Source organism: Cryptomeria japonica, chromosome 2 (genome assembly GCF_030272615.1).
Source record: "Cryptomeria japonica chromosome 2, Sugi_1.0, whole genome shotgun sequence".
NCBI lineage: Eukaryota > Viridiplantae > Streptophyta > Pinopsida > Cupressales > Cupressaceae > Cryptomeria > Cryptomeria japonica.
The window spans coordinates 427,243,824-427,260,475 of record NC_081406.1 but is presented as its reverse complement, the minus strand read 5'-3'; the positions used below and the strand labels follow the sequence as shown (position 1 = coordinate 427,260,475).

Here is a 16,652-nt window from a genome sequence, read left to right as displayed (position 1 = left end):
TTACCATGAATGTGGAATATGCAAATTATATCTCCATTAAACATATGCAACCTCCAAGTATTTCATGATATAATCATAATAGAAAATGATGCAATGAAGTAATGATTTTCTAATACAATGACCATAGATAGAAAACCTGGTATTTCAATGGCTGCCTTGATATATTGGTTTGATTCTCCTCATATGCAAATCCCTTGTCAAATATATATAGCTGTTCAACCTTTCTAAATCCCCTTCTATAGAACTCAAACTACTGTAGCGCACTGTTCACGGCACTGTTCATGCGCATTGTTCACGGCACTATAGCGCACTGTTCACGACACTGTTCATGCGCACTGTAGCACACTGTTCATGCGCACTATTCATGCGCACTGTTCATGGCACTGTAGTGCACTGTGGTCTCTTTCAATCTGCAAACAAACTCTGAAATAAACCCCCCAATCAGCTCAATATTGACTTCTAAATGAAGCCAACTCTCACAAGCATAATCAGATGATATTGCACACCCTCTATATGCTGTTACAATGAAGAAGCCACGCTCTCCAATGCCGACAAGCCTTGAATCCTGCAGAAACCCTTGGTATTCTACACTTCAATGCTCCAGAGAAAACTTCAATCAAAAACTCCAATCACATAATCAATCCCCCTTCTCTTCTTTTCAAAAGCCTTATATTTATTTCCCATGAAGGTTCGATTTTCTCCAATAAGGCATTAAATCAATTAATGATATTAAATGACATTTAATGATATAATATTTTCACTTCGTCATTTAATATTTCACCTTGGTAAAAGAGCCACAATTAATTAATTAAATGGTCCCCTTTAATGATACTTGGACCCTTACTTAAGTTATAATATAAAATTATATTATAACTTAATAATATAACTCAAAACATTAATGTTTATTTAAACTAAATAAACATTAATATCTCCATTAATATTCAACATTTTTGAACGCCGTCTGAACTGGGAGCTGACATGATGAAGCTGCATATGACCATACGCCCTTTACTAAAAATAGCAGGGGTCCATCTCTAACATCCCAAGACTTACTAAAAATAGGAAGTAGAGCAAATGATGTTCGAATGATGCCAAACAAAGACCAAACTGAAGCACTCTGAACGCTGGAGATGATACCAATCCTCAAAAAACCCTCTATCCAACACATTAGCCTACGAGGGTCAGGATAATAGGCTAATCTCACAAAATCCAAGTCTGCTAAAATGGGGACATTACAAAATGAAGCCGTGTCTATACAATAATCATGTCTTTTCTATGTCTGACTATGTGATTGTGTATCTATCATGCAAGGGGTAGTGTCAAAGCCGACTCAAAGGTCATGGGAAAAAAAGATGGACAAACCATTATCTGTGCAAAGGTTTGGAGGTGGGCAAACAAGCTTCAAGTTATGCTTCTTTGCAATCTTATCGAGCTGCATTCGTACATATTTATTTGAAGCAACACCTCCTGATAAAACCTGGACAATGAAAGCATCAGTTAGAAAGCATGGCTTAGTGATTCAAGTATCTAAGCAGGAAAGTTTCTCAGTAATCTTGTATGATCATAACATACATAAACCATACCAAAGTTTTAATAGATGGTTCCATCTTCTGGGCCCATTCAACTGCTCGCTCGCATTTGTGCTCCAAGTGTAAAACAGCAACTCTCTTAACATAGCAATCAGGAATACTGATGGTTAGAGAAAATTGTCCTCTTATCATCTTACTTAAGCATGTATATAATCAGTATCAGTATGATAAATATGATCCTTTCACAAGAAATGCTGAGAAGTGTATCATCCTTTTTGCAAAATTCAATTTGAGTGCAAGGATTATAGAATGTTAACTATGTGTTTTCTAATATAAATTGGTCCTAAAGTGTATGAATGGAGTTCAAAGAGAGACTGGCACCTGGAAAGAAGCAGCAATATTTGCCCGTAGTTTTCGGTCCTCACAGCTTGCAGAAATAATAGGAACACTGATTGCATTGCTGAATCAGAAATAATAAACCCACAATGAGATTCTCTCTTTAATTTGAAGAAATGTTCCCCAGAAATTCATGTTTGACACATACCACAAGGCTAACATTGTACATAACAAAGTACTAAAATCTTGTTACTTTCCATTATGTGCAAGATAACCATGTCAATCTATTAGATGTTTCAAACAAAACTTAAACTGAAGTAGAATAGGAATATTTTGTCCATATCATTTCAAACATCTTCCCTTAATCCAGAACATTAAAGTTTTATTGTCTAATAGCTCCTTCCTTCGTAGGTGTAATATACTGCCCAAAAACTTTGACCCAAAATATTGCAGCTTTCACATTTTTTTATTGCACAGGGATTTTATCAAACAGCCTGCATTCCAACTGTTCTGGGCTTGTTTTCACATTGTTTTGAAGGAAATATTATAAATAATCATCAGAGAATTAACTTCCAGTTCTAAATATTGATAAAAATTCAATTTACTAATATTTACTGAATAACGTAATCAACAAAGAGCTTTCAATAATTTTATGTATGGCTATTGCAGATTGATGCTTCTTTCTTACAGATGAACTTAGGTTGGAAAGGCATCACAAAAGATCAACTATACTTTGAGTGCTTTGGTAAATGTTTGTGCCTGTGGTATTGCCTTCACTGTTGTGTGTCCTTAATATGTTGTTATTCTATATCACAGAGATCAATTGTGTCATATATCTACAAACCGTCCCATCCTTGAACAAGCTTCTCAAACCAAACATCCTTTCCATCAATATTATTTTGAACCATTGCTTCCTTACCTTTTCTAGGAATTTTCGTTCCTTGTTGCTCCATAATTATTTGCAGCTGATTGGGATCCCTTCTCCTTTCTCTCTAGTAATATCTTATTTCCCTATCACTTCTGCGCATTTAGTTGGCTCTAAAAAAATTCACAAAAACATATTTCCCACAATTGGCAAGAAACTGGCTCTGATACCAGTGAAATAACCCTTTTAAAAAATTCTGATAATTACCATCGAATATATTATTTTTGTTTTTCTTACTATTTTGATGTTTTAAAGGCAATATTTAAATAAATAATGACCAATTGAATTGATTATTGCAAATGATAATGAATAATATATTCATAAAATTTTATTGAGTACACTACTTAAATCATATTTTAATGAATTTCAAATACTACAAAACAACTTGATTTTTATTGGTCATTGAATTTGTCCCTTGGCTGTAGGTGCAGCTGCAATCCTTGTTTTCTTTGATTACCAAATTCCTTGTAGATAAAGAGCTTCTTTTACCTTCTTGGGAGCTTTAAATAATTATTTATTAAACCTTTCATCAGGTCTTGGTTATGGTAGGATACCTTCCATTTAGTGCAATTGATGTAGAAAACACAAACAATAATTTTGAATCACCAAAACCCCTTTTTCTAACCATTATGATCACCTTCTATAGAAATTTTTATTATTAAATTTCAAATTTGTATAAAATGATTCATCCCTTTGTAAGTTGTACGAAACTCTTAGGAGCCAATAAATGGCTGCAATCAGCAATAGAGAGGGGAATTATTCCCCAGATGTTGCAGCAAGGTATTTGGGGGGGTCGAAAACCCCACAAACTTTAGTGCTGACTTCCCAATTTGAATGCCTAGCTTCCCAAAATATGTACGGTTCCCTTCACTTCCATAGACTATGGCTATTCCTCTTACAAGATGGTAAGATCAGCCAAGACAAATATAAAATGTAAAATCTGCTGCACTGGCTATTTCCCTAAAGAGCAAAGGTAAATTTTCGGACTTTTGAAGGGTCAAAGGAAGTTTTTAGGACTTTTTGGGAGGCGAAGGAAGTTTTTAGGACTTTTGAGAGGACAAAGGAAGAAACTCAGACTTTTGGGGGGTCAAAGAAGTGATCTATACTTAGTCGAATTTCCATCCAAGGGACTTGCCTCTCAAACCTCCATCCAAGGGACCTGCCTCTCAAACCTCCTTGCCTACGCTGTTCAGATTGACACCATTGAAACCTCCTTTCACCTTTTTGCCATCCAAGGCTTTGATCAAATGAAGTGATCATCATAAATCGGTTCAAATTGCTCCATTGCAAGGATTGGATCACTGCAAAATGCCGAAAACATCACATGCTCATCCTTGATCAAGAGGTTTTCTATGTTGATCAAGGCTTCTATGAGGTCAAAGGAAGTGACAGTCAATGCCTTGGAAGGAAAAGGAAGTGACTATTAATGCCATGGAAGAACAAAGGAAGTGACTGCAAAGGTTCAACTTTGCTCATTTTATTTCTCTACCCTAAGCCATTTCATGATTGTTTAGGCCTTGGCCTATCTTCCTTTCAAGTATTCACTCTTTATTGACAATTCACCTCAGTCAAACTCAACACTTCATCTCTGATCTTGCAAGCCAATGATGTAAATCATTCATTTCGAAAGCCTTGAAAACTGACTGACCTCACTTAATCGAGAGAGAGAGAGAGAGACTTGACTTGATTAGCTCTTGAGTCTTGACTGACTACACTTCTTCAACGCAAAGGCTAACAGCAGAAGACTCTACCACTATCCTAGAAGGCAGAAAAAAGTGGGGTTCCCCATTTGCAATGGAGCGATGTGTGAATATGTCACAACATCTAGCGCCACCTCGAATAAATATTCCTGAACATTTCAAAGATAAAGATTCAATCCACACTTAGAACCTTTGGAAAATTCGACTCAGCCTATCAAGTAACTAGGAAGTGTACTCAAAATGGAAAGAAGAATCCCGAATCAAATCAAGGGACTTAGTCTTTGATTACCCATGTGTGTGCAAATGTATTCGTTCCGACTCACAAGAACAATGTGATTGCTAGAATCCATCGTGAATAGCTATGTAGTTTATCCATACTCCATAAGCATCCTGGATAGAGCCTCGCTGTAATGTCCCCATTCAGGAATTTCCTTTATTTAGACCTGAAACAACATTTCTAACTTAAAGTGAGAATTGTACTATATTTATTAATAAAATTTCATTAACGTTGAAGACATTTTGCTATAATATTTAACTCATAATGGTAAGGATAGTTTCTTGAAAGAAAGAACATACCTTGATAAGTTTCCCAATTTATGTACTGGAGCATAGTTCATTTGTATCATAAACTCCTGCTCTACTAAAAGAGAACTAATTTAAGAACAAAGATGTTACTGCCTGTAACTGAGTAACAGTGCTGATCTGATCTGCTACTCTTATTGAGCGCTTTCCTATGAAATAAGAACATATATCTCCGATCTTCTTTGATTGGTGACTTTGTTCCTTATGCAGCCGATAGTGTGACCAAGGAAATTTCTCACAAGGAGCGAACCAAAATGGATACTAGTAAAACAAAACCATCTTCCCCTCGCTGGAATGAATTCCAACTCCCATATGTAGCTTGCGTGATGGGATGTTCGCATTGCTTGGCTATTGAGGAATGCATCTTCTTCCTAATCGTGACTCTTCACACATATCATATCTCTTGAAAGTGCTGATGATTATTCTATTCCCTTAACCATGATCGGTATCATCATTTAGATGGAAGTTGATGATCCACACTTAATGATTATTAGTTGAGCCTTGACTAATAGCATATATTTATCATTATCGTTGCCTTATGAATGATGCTTTCTTCATCTTCTAATCCCTCTAATCGCATCACGTTGATATTAATCGCTGATTTGTTATTTTCTTATAAACATCACTATTTGGATTATAGTTTATTGTAATGATCGCTGACTCCTATATTATCGCAGACCATGGAATGCCATCTAACAAGGAATTACGTCACAGAATAATGAAAGACTTATACTGTACTGTTTGTCCATAGGATTATGGGGGATGAGTAAATAACGGTGATTCTTTTCTCATTCCTTTCCCCTTATTGATACATTCATTGTCCCTTAATATATGTCTAGAAGAGTCATTAATGAAGAGGTTGCAACCCAAAGTCAAAATAAATCTTTTTAATGAAATGCACGTCCCTAACATTAATCATTATTTACCTAATCATAATGAAATTGTACCTCTTGAATTATGCGATTAATAACATATCTTCAACTTATAATAAAGTCACATCCCCTCATGGTATTAATTTATTAATCGCTCCCTTTTGGGGGTTGGCCACTTCAACATTGATTAGTTTAGGTCTGCAGGTCACTACTCTCAGATATATCTCTTTTGTTAATCACTATTCTTTCTTGATCGAGTCATTGTTTTAATGACATATAATTGCTAACTAGTAGACCGATCTTCACAATACAACCAATGCTTTTACCGAAACAAACTTCTTCAGTAATCGCTGTTTAGTTTGTTATCGCTTGGTATGAAATCACTGCATACACTGTTCATATATTTTATTTATTATTATTTATTATTAAATTTTATTTTAGAGCGACATTATCATGTTTTGATTGTTTAGATGGGGACATCACACTCGCTGCCAGTGAGCATCTATAACCCCAAAGAGGTTATCGCTGTAATCTCATGAATATTGCTCCATTGTCAACCAGGCATCCATAGCCCCAATGAAATTACTCGCATGTTCCCAAAGCCAAATAATTTGATATTTCATTTCATTCATTTTTTTCCTTAATTTTTCTTGATTTTTTCTTTTTCTTTCTCATTTTTCTCTTTCTCAAGATATTGCTTTCTTTTCACATATTCTCTTTTTTTGGCTCGTAAGCAATGAAGCTCACTTGGGTTTGACGATTACAATGGCGCTGAAGCAGGATTTTAGATTTTTCACTAGTCGTGACTTCACCTAAGAAACCACAATGACTTAGATCAATTTGATTAAGTGTGTAAAAATCGAGACACAATAAGCGATTTCCTTCCGAGTTAAGTACAAGTCCTAACCAAATGATGGAATTGGAGAGGAACAACCTCGGATTCAAAAGCATTTCATGAATAGATATCCTGGAAATGGACCGAACATAAAATCCAAAATGAGCTAGCGTGTGCCGAATCAACATAAACACTGTTGGCGGCAATATTGTACACGGAAATAAAAATAGTTAATTAAGTTGTAATTGTGTTGGTTAGTTGGCAACCGAAGGGTGGCAGTTGCGGTGCGACAGTTGGCGCTCGCACCCCCTCGACATCTTTATATACTCCCGAATGTAACTTGTGTAGAACAAATTATGAATGGAATAACATCTCTTATACTTGTCTGATATCTATGGCGGTATTATTCTGCATTACGTGCTTTATGTTTTAAGTTATTCACCCGAGAGGGCAAACAAACACCCTTCTCACAAGTGAAGGTTCCCACTTAGGACACCTAAACTAAGCAGCAAGACTGACCAAAGCAAACCAAGACTTAAAGCAAACAACTAAACTACCTGAGCCACTCAAAATCATGAGTCAAATGAATCAAGGCAAACCAACTAGGCTCAACAAAGCATCTACGACAAAGCAGGCGAAAAGAAACCTACACTAAGCTAAACTAAATTACATACATGATTCCTAGGGAGGATACGACTCACAGAAGCGAAATATGTACATGACTTCACATGATTTCTCAAGACGCACAACAAGAGCATGGCAAAGGTGATGGTTCGAAGTAGTGCAAACTCATCCTTGAATATGGAAAAGAAGGCTCTCACAAGGCGACTCTCATATTCAATCAATACCTTGAATTGCTCTTCATTCTTCTATGGTGACGAAAGGCTCAATATCTTCTATGGTGACGAAAGGCTCAATATCTTGCATAAACCATGCATCCTTGTGAAACTTCATAAGCATATCTTCGAAAATGAGTCTCCTTGAGTGATTGATCTTCAAAAATTTCCTCTAGTGGATCAAATATAATCTCTAGTGACAGTTCATCCTCAAGCATTGTCTTGAGAGACCGGAGTTGATGATGAAACCCATCATTCGCAATAATTTGTTTGTCTTGAAAAAAATTTGATAGTGATTCCATTTGTACTTTCTCCATGAGATCTTTCAGCGCCCCTTCGAATAGCATTGTAGTAATGATGTCTTTCAATGCCCCTTCAAATTGTTCTTCATACTTGGGCTCACTAGTGATAATTTGTAGTTCTTGATTCAACATGTCAACTTGATTGTCTTCTCCTTCAAGACTAGTCCTTGAAACTCCTTGCAATTCATTCTCAATAATCTCCTTTTGTAGCATGAACAAAAATTCCTTAATGAATTCTTCTTCTTGCCATGGGTGTGAATCACTTTCTTCCTTGACTGCTAAACTAACACCTTGATTGTCACTTGCTACTACTTTTGTTTCAACCAGCTCACTTATACTATCTTATTGTACTTCTTCCTCTTCGGATGAAGTTGTAGCGTACTCCTCTTTATGGAAAGCTATCCATTGCAATACGTTGATCATCAGGTTGATTTGTGTCCTTGACTTGCAACTGGTTTCCTTCACTATCAGCCGATGTAGCAATGTCTTGCTCCTGTGTTCTTCTAAATTCAGCTGCAAGGTATGCACTCCAAGATCTATTCACGATATACTCTTCCTTGGATAAGGCCGGCAATCCAAACTGAAATCTAACTTGGTTGATAGCCATTTCACACAATGAGCAAGTAAATTCGGAGTGGGGTGCATTATGAATCCTACACCACAATGGTAACAATATGTCTTCTAAACATAGTTCACCTTTCAAGACAAGCTGACCGTCAATCATCCCTAAGAATCTAGAATGAGGATCATTGCTCTTTGGGACACTGAAATTGCCTTCTTCCGCTTCTGGCTTGTGGACATCCCAAAAGAAGATCTTTCCTTGTATTGTTGATTCCATCCTTGACAAGAATGTCAACCAATGCATTTCATCGTCTTCATACATCTCATGGATTCTACACTGCCCAAGTGATGCAAACTCGGACAAACGGCATGGGTATAGTTGTATATTCAATCTCCACCAAAGTTGAGGAATATCAACTTGTTGCTCATCTTGGCTATACTGTTGCCCTTCCATTGAGAAGTCTTTCTTTTTGAATTTTCTGATTTTTTTATTTTTCTTTTGGATTTTCTGGTTTTTCACTTTTTTTGAGGGGGATTTTCAACTTTTCTACTTTTTTTTTGGATTTTTTTGGAATAAGAGAGATCTAGAAAATATCAAATTGAGCTTGAAAGCTCAACTGGTTCCAGTTGCGTGAACTAATTCTTTCTTTTGAAAGTCCAATTGATAACCCAGCAATCACCTTCTTTGATTGTTCAAGGCTTCAAGCATATATTCACTATCAAGCTCTCCTTCTAGCACCAATTCTGTTGATGTGTTATTTATGCACTTCAAACACAAAATAAAATACCAAAGTATCTTATCCTCTCTTGAATAAAGTCTCTCAAATGCTATGCTTCGCGATCAAATGAGATAACTCAAAGGTTTCTACTGTTAGGTCTTGACTCGTGGATAAGCTCAATGGTTGATGCGATTGTTGGTAATCCAAGGGGACTTACGTTGAATACTTGAATGTTGAACGTTTGGATGTTGCTGGAACTTAGATTCCAACTATTTGCTTGGAAAATAAAAGAGAAAAAGGGATAGGGTTTAAGGATTTTAATCTAATCCTAAGAATATAGGAACGATGGACAATCTTTGGTGAAACTCCACTAAGCCTTGCTTTGACATGCAAAGCAACAACTCCACAAAGCTTAGTGTGATCTTCTAAGGAGAGCAAAATGATGTTCAAATCACTATCAACAACAAGGAAACCATCAAGGCAATACATTTCAAAGTGTGAATAGCAATTGAAGTTAAGCTCATTTAAGGATTCCAGTTGACCACACAAGGCAAACTTACAATCAGCAAATTGCTAGTGGTATGGATATATGACTTCACCATTGATCATGCACAAAGTTCTTTCATTCGTCTAATTATCATTATCTAACATGAAGATCCAACAAGGAACCATGCAATTGTATAAGAAACAACACATTTCATTATAACTTCAATGAAAAGGAAGTTTATTTACAACTTTTGCAACAATTTCTGCCTTCTCTTCCTATTCTACTCTAGCTGCTATCTGCTATTACTGAACTATTAACTTGCTTACTGATCTATTCACTATTAACCTACTATTAACCTCTACAAAAGAGAAGATTTGAGCCCTTTATAGATAGCTCTTTACAATGAGTGGCTCAAATTGATTCATAATCAATTGCCGAGATTACAAGATGAAAACTCTAATTAGGGTTTGTTACAACAACTCCCTTTGGCTAATGAAATAATTACAATATTTGGACACATGTCCTCTCTTGAATATTTGACCAATAGATAGTGAGGGTAGGTACGGAATTTGTACCTCCCATGGGTGAGTCAAGTGCATCGCATTTGGACATGCTGATGTGGGACTTCTTCGTTGGTGGAGTGGTGACTAGTATGCCACCTCAAGATCAAGTCAACCTTCTACCCTTGCTTGCCTATCTTGCCTTGAGATGATTGTATGATCTCTCCTTCACATTTTGGTGCCTTGACTTCATCATGTCACCATGATGTAATGAAAGCTTTTGAATATCCTGAAGTCTTTCTTGCGTAGTCACCTTCCTTGCCATCCTTGTGCTTGCTTTGATCTCTACTTTGCATGACTTGAACTTGGTCTTGATGTTGAACTACCCTCCTTGAAGTGCTGTTCTAATGTCAACAATCAGGCCTGCATTTTTTATTCCCTCCTTTGTCACCTAAAAAACAAACAATAAGGCATCAAACACATATAATTTATACTTAATCTTGCCTTCCTTTCTTCATGTATGCCCTGATCTATCTGAATTTAATGTCCACTTTTACCCTTTTAAGCCTGATTCTTCTTACTTCATGTCTGATTTAGTGTTTGATCGCTGATGTTAAGGTTGAACTTGCTGTCCAGAAAGCTTTCCTTGCTGATGCTGATTGTAGACAGGGTTCGCTGATGCTGAAGATGAATGGATAAATCTATCTTGCTTTAGTTAAATTTGCTGCACTATAGTTGCTGCTCTGCACATGAAGGATTAATTTGTTTTGTCTTTGTGATCAAATGAAAATGATCAACTTGTCCTTTATAGGTTCTGAAGGGATGTGGTGTGTCTCTTCATTTCCCTAGCCCAACTTGTTTGCACCTTTTACAAAATTCTTTCCTCCATCACCTAGGAGACCGACTTGGTTGCACAATTAAACATTTTCTTTAAATCTTTAAAATCATACCCCTCTTCTATATTGGCGGTAATGATCCCCATTCTCTATCGTTGTTTAGCATGATCATAAGGAGGATTTCAGACTTTTTGAGGAGCAAAGGATGTAAATTGGACTTTCTAGATATCAAAGGAAGTATTTTGGACTTTCTAGGTAGCAAAGGAAGTATTTCGGACTTTCTAGGTAGCAAAGGAGGTATTAAATTGCTATCTCGTATTTCGGACTTTCTAGGTAGCAAAGAAATGTGTTTTAGGCCAGATCAGTGCTTGGATGGGTCAAAACGTTGCTAGCAAAGGAAGTAATTCGTGATCCCTAAAGAGCAAAGGAAAAATTTTGGACTTTTCAAGGGTCAAAGGAAGTGTTTTGGACTTTTTGGGAGGCAAAGGAAGTTTTTAGGACTTTTGAGAAGGGCAAATGAAGAAATTCGGACTTTTGGGGGGTCAAAGGAAGTGATATATACTTAGTCGAATTTTCCTACGTTGTTTAGATTGACACCATTGACACCTCCTTTCACCTTTTTGCCATCCAAGGTTTTGATCAAAAAGTGAACATCATAAATCAGTTCAAATTGCTCCATTGCAAGGATTGGATCGGTGCAAAAACATCAAATGCTCATCCTTGATTAAGAGGTTTTATGTGTTGATCAGGGCTTCTATGAGGTCAAAGGAAGTGACAGTCAATGCCTTGGAAGGGCAAAGGAAGTGACTGTCAATGCCATGGAAGAGCAAATGAAGTGACTGCAAAGGTTCAACTTTGCTCATTTTATTTCTCTACCCTAAGCCACTTCATGATTGTTTAGGCCTTGGCCTATCTTCCTTTCAAGTATTCACTCTATATTGACAATTCACCTAAATCAAACTGAACACTTCATCTCTGATCTTCCAAGCCAATGATGTAAATTATTCATTTTGAAAGCCTTGAAAACTGACTGACCTCACTTAATCAAGAGAGAGAGAGAGTTGACTTGATTAGCTCTTGACTAACTACACTTCTTCAACGCAAAGGCTAACAGCAAAAGACTCAACCACTATCATAGAAAGCAGAAAAAAGTGGGGGCCCTGTTGACGTGTATTTTGTACACTGCCTAACACAGAATAAAATACCCAAGGGTACCTTATCCTCTCTTGAATAAAGCCTCTAATTGCTGAAGATGTCACGAAGAAGGATCAATCAGGGTGACTCCAAGGTTCTGTAATGTAGGGTCTCTACGTGTGGATAAGCACCAGTGGTCGTTGTGAATGTTGTTTCATCAAGGGGCCTTACGTTTCCATTCAGGAATAGATTTCCTAAAACTAACAAGTTCTCAAAAAGATCAAAAGGTCAGGTTTGCAAGGGATGAATTCTAATCTAATCCTAAGAATGACTCAATGTAGGCTAGACTTGGCAAGATTCGACCAATTTCAGTGTTGCCAAGGAATTACAACTCCACTGAGATTGATGCGATCTTCTAAGGTGATTATTGATTTTCAAGTCATCAAGAATCATAGACACTACCATGAAGGTACATATCAATAATTCAATAATGATTGAAGGTTTAAGCAATCCAAATATTTCCAGTTGACCACACAAGGCGTCCTTACAATCAGTAAGAAGCTAGTGGTTTGGAATGTGAATCTCACCAAAGATCAAGCTCAACACTTAGTCCTTCAAATTTAAACACTACTTCGACTGAGAATGATTCAAGAAAGTAAACAACCATGAAGATAACCACGAGAATTGCAATAAAACACCATAACTTCAATATTTTATTGATCTCAAAGTCAACATAGACAACAATTGCTTGAAATTCTTTCTTCAATGCTCCATCTTGCTACAAAATAACTTTCTTCTCAAAAGCTCTAATCTTCTAACTGCTATTCTCTATCTCTCTCTTATTTCTAATTACAAAATGAAAATGAATGAGGGTATATATAGCATCCTCAATTACAATGAACGGCCTAGATCAAAAGAAAATCAACGGCTGAGATTTTGACACCTAAACCCTAATTAGGGTTTATTACAAAAATTCCCCTTTTATTGAACAATATTAAATGCATAGCCAAATATTTAATTGGCACAAAAATCTAGGAAACATAGACCAATGATAATTAAGGCACCACATCATCTATAACAACCTTTCTTCTAGAACCTTGTTCCCTTTCCAATGCTCCTTCTTAGCGTATGCAGTGAATCTGGACACAATTCCTTCAATCTCAGCAATAGGAATCTCGGGAAGATTCCTCATTCGTTCCTCCAAGTGGATGACCTGATCAAAAGCCTTGAGAAGAGCTGCATCCCATCCAGGCTCGAGTTCTTTGATTTTCTCAATCAGAAGCATAGTGGCGAACATTTGATCTCTTTGCTCATCTGTGATAACATTCTCATCTTTGCAAAAGATGACCTTGACCTTCTCCTCCAACTCTTGAAGATTCACATCTGTCTCATCTTCAATCCTTCTGCCAAGAAAAGAACATAACACCTCAAACACCCTGTCCTGAATTGGATGGATGACCTCCTCAACTTGATTGCATTTGGTACTAATGTCTTCGAAAAGAACTTCTTTCATCTGGAGTAGAGTTGACCACTGGAGTAAATTATGAGCTCCTCCATCCATTATCTTTTCTTGTGCTAAGATCTTCCTTGGTGTTTGCCTGATTACTTGCAGAACAGGAATGATAACATCTCTAGTGTGGGCAAAGGCGGCTACTGTTATCATTAGGTTGTGAATGATCTCAAGGACCTGGATAGCTCGATGGGTGGTCTGCATCACTCTTGTTGCGAACTCAATGGCAACGGTATGGGATTTGTCAATCCAAGAGCTCATAAGCTGGACCAAGCTCTTAACTCTTTCTGCCTCGCCAACCGATTCAAGGGGAAGTGCTTGCATAGGAGATACTGCTGGATCCTGACGTCCCAAAGGCTGATTGAGATGGCTAAAGTAGCCTCTCCAAGCACCGACCTCTCGCTCAAGCTTTCTATTCTTTTCCATTTCTTCTTTAAGCTTGTCTTTAAGTGCCTCAAATGAATCAGTGGCCTCATCCAATGTCTGCTCGGCTGTGAGTGGACCAAGCTCAAATGTTTCTACATCATACTCTTCTGCAAGGATTTCACCTTCATATTTGTCCACTGCTGGTGTAGCTATCTGCAATTTCCTGGATCCTGTCTCATCTCTGATCATCTTGGACATTTTGGTAGCCTTCCTTCTCTCTGTCACTTCCTGAGAATTTCCAACAAGGCTTTCTAAATCAATTACATTATCTTCATCTTCGATCACAATCACCCTTGTTAGCCTCTCCTTTAACCAATCTAGAATGGCGGACCTTGTTTCTCTAACTTGTATTTCTTTAGGCACTGATCCCTCTTCTCGGAGAGGAGATGTCACTTCATCATCATTCTTGTCTTCATGTAGCTCATTGACTTGGGGAGATTGACTTGATGACCGTTGAGGTGCTTGCCTTTCTTCATGTTTATCATTCTGGACCATTGATTCCATAGATTCCTCAACTTCAAGTACCCTCTTCTCTTGTCCTTGACTTGTCCTTTTTTCATGTCGGGAAGATGTGCCAGATGAGTGATCTTGATGGGCCTCTTGCTTCTTCTTGGAGGGTTCCCTTTTCTCAGGTCTTTCTTTCCTCTTCGCGCTTCTAGGATGAGGATTACCCTCACTTGTGCTTGCTCCTCCTTCCCCTGGCCTTTCCTCCAAAGTAAAAGTCATCGATGTGTTCTGTTCTCTCAACTTTTGATGTTGTATATCCACCCATCTGCGAGTACAAGACAAAACCGGAGCCATCAAAGTTCTCAAGTCTGTAATCTCAGGCTCGTTCCAATCTATTTTCGTTGTTTTGTCCTCTCGGTCATAAGATGATTGGAGATGTCTGCCACTGTCCTGGGCTTGATCGGCCACTCTGTAAACTTTGCATTTCCTGATGAGATCTAAAGGTAATCTGGAATGCATCTTTCTTTTCACCTCTAAATCACTTGAGAGATTCATCAAAAAGTCCTCTATCTGAAATTCGTGCTTGTACTTTCTACCAACTGTTTCTTCTATATATCCATAAGGATCAAAATTCTCTCTCAAGGCAAAGAATGAAAATGAATATAAGGCCAACTCTTTCTCTGCATCATCCATGGCTAGAGCATTAGGACATACCTCAACTGAATTCCCTAGTATGATAGGCACAGGAATTCCATTTCCATGCCTGTGTCTGAATGCCTTTGCATAAGCTGCCAACTGCCTAGTCACCTCCAGTAACACTATTCTGTCTGTCGGATATCTCGGCAACATATATGGCGGTGAAGGACACCCATGAACTCTAATATATGTAAACTTTTGAAATTGGATAAACCAAGCACCATACCTCTTTACAAGTTCTTGTGCATCTTGAGATATCCGATTGTGAATCCCACCTTGCAATGTCCTGGTGACGTTCATCGTGACGGTATCATTAACTAACTTGTAGTTACTTCCAGGTGGGTGATGCAAATGAACATAAGATTCACAAACTCTGACTTCCCCTGGTCCTCTTCCGATCGCTCCCCTGTGAGGTAGTCCTGCATATTCAAAACTTCTGATCAAGGCATATATGATGTACGAACTCATGTGGAATGACTTGGTAGCCTTCAGTCTTCTCAACTGCACGTCCAAGCAATGGCTAATAATTCTAGCCCAATGAATTGTTCCTTTCCCTTGAACTATCACTTGGATGAAGTAGAACATCCACTTCTCAAAATAGAAGGCTTGAGGAGCCCCTGTAACTCGATTGAGTAAAGTTATCAAATCTCTGTACTCCTCCTGGAAGTCGATCCTATGTGGTGTGTTTGGAATCTTGCTCAAGCGAGGACGACTTTTGAGTAACCAATTCTTATTGATGATGCTCAAGCAAGTGTCTGGATCATCTTCGTACATGGATCTAGCTCCTTCCAAGCTTTTGTAAATCATATCTTTATGTTCTGGCAGATGGAGAGCTTCACTGATAGCCTCTTCTGAAAGGTAAGCCAAAGTGTTTCCTTCCTTGGACACGATTGATCTTGATTGTGGGTCATAATGGCGGGCACACTCGATCATCAGCTCATGACACTGGACCGCTGGAGAGAAGTCGGCCGCCTTGATAATGCCACTTTCAATTATTCTCCTTGCGACAGGTGATGGCTTTCCAATGTAAGGGACCTCTCGAAACTTCTTCACACTGAAGTTTCCCAAGTTGGTATCTCCAATGTTGCTCCATTTCGACACGATCTTGGTCTCCAATTCTTCATTCTTTTGATCTTCCTTCATGAGGGCTGGACGACTGGTGGATGCTCCTGCCTTTGGGGTCGCCATCTTGATACCTACACAACATTTCATAATGAGCAATATACTTTGCAATGTAGAAATATAGACTAAGTTTTGAATTTAGGAAACTTCATGATAAATCTTTGAATTATCATTTCCTAAATATAACTATGCAATTTGAAATTCAAAATTTCAACATTTGAACAAGGGAGATCTCGCCATACCTCTTCTTGAAAACTAACTCCTAAAAAACAATGCAAAAATAAGGAAATTCGCTAG

The 16,652-nt window shown here is 37.7% G+C and overlaps 1 protein-coding gene across 3 annotated transcripts in view; it reads right to left on the bottom strand.

Annotated features, from left to right (window-relative positions):
- Nucleotides 1-1,315: 1,315 nt before the first annotated feature.
- Nucleotides 1,316-16,652, bottom strand: part of LOC131062013 (probable tRNA N6-adenosine threonylcarbamoyltransferase, mitochondrial) — a 163,739-nt gene continuing 148,402 nt past the window's right edge. For all 3 annotated transcript variants that reach the window (XM_057995866.2, XM_057995868.2, XM_057995867.1), the window contains 3 exons: nt 1,911-1,989; nt 1,584-1,667; nt 1,316-1,477 (listed from right to left, as the gene is read on the bottom strand). In XM_057995866.2, the coding sequence (XP_057851849.1) occupies nt 1,331-1,477; nt 1,584-1,667; nt 1,911-1,989 (310 nt within the window). In that variant the 3' untranslated portion in view covers nt 1,316-1,330. The remainder of the gene's footprint in view (nt 1,478-1,583; nt 1,668-1,910; nt 1,990-16,652) is intronic.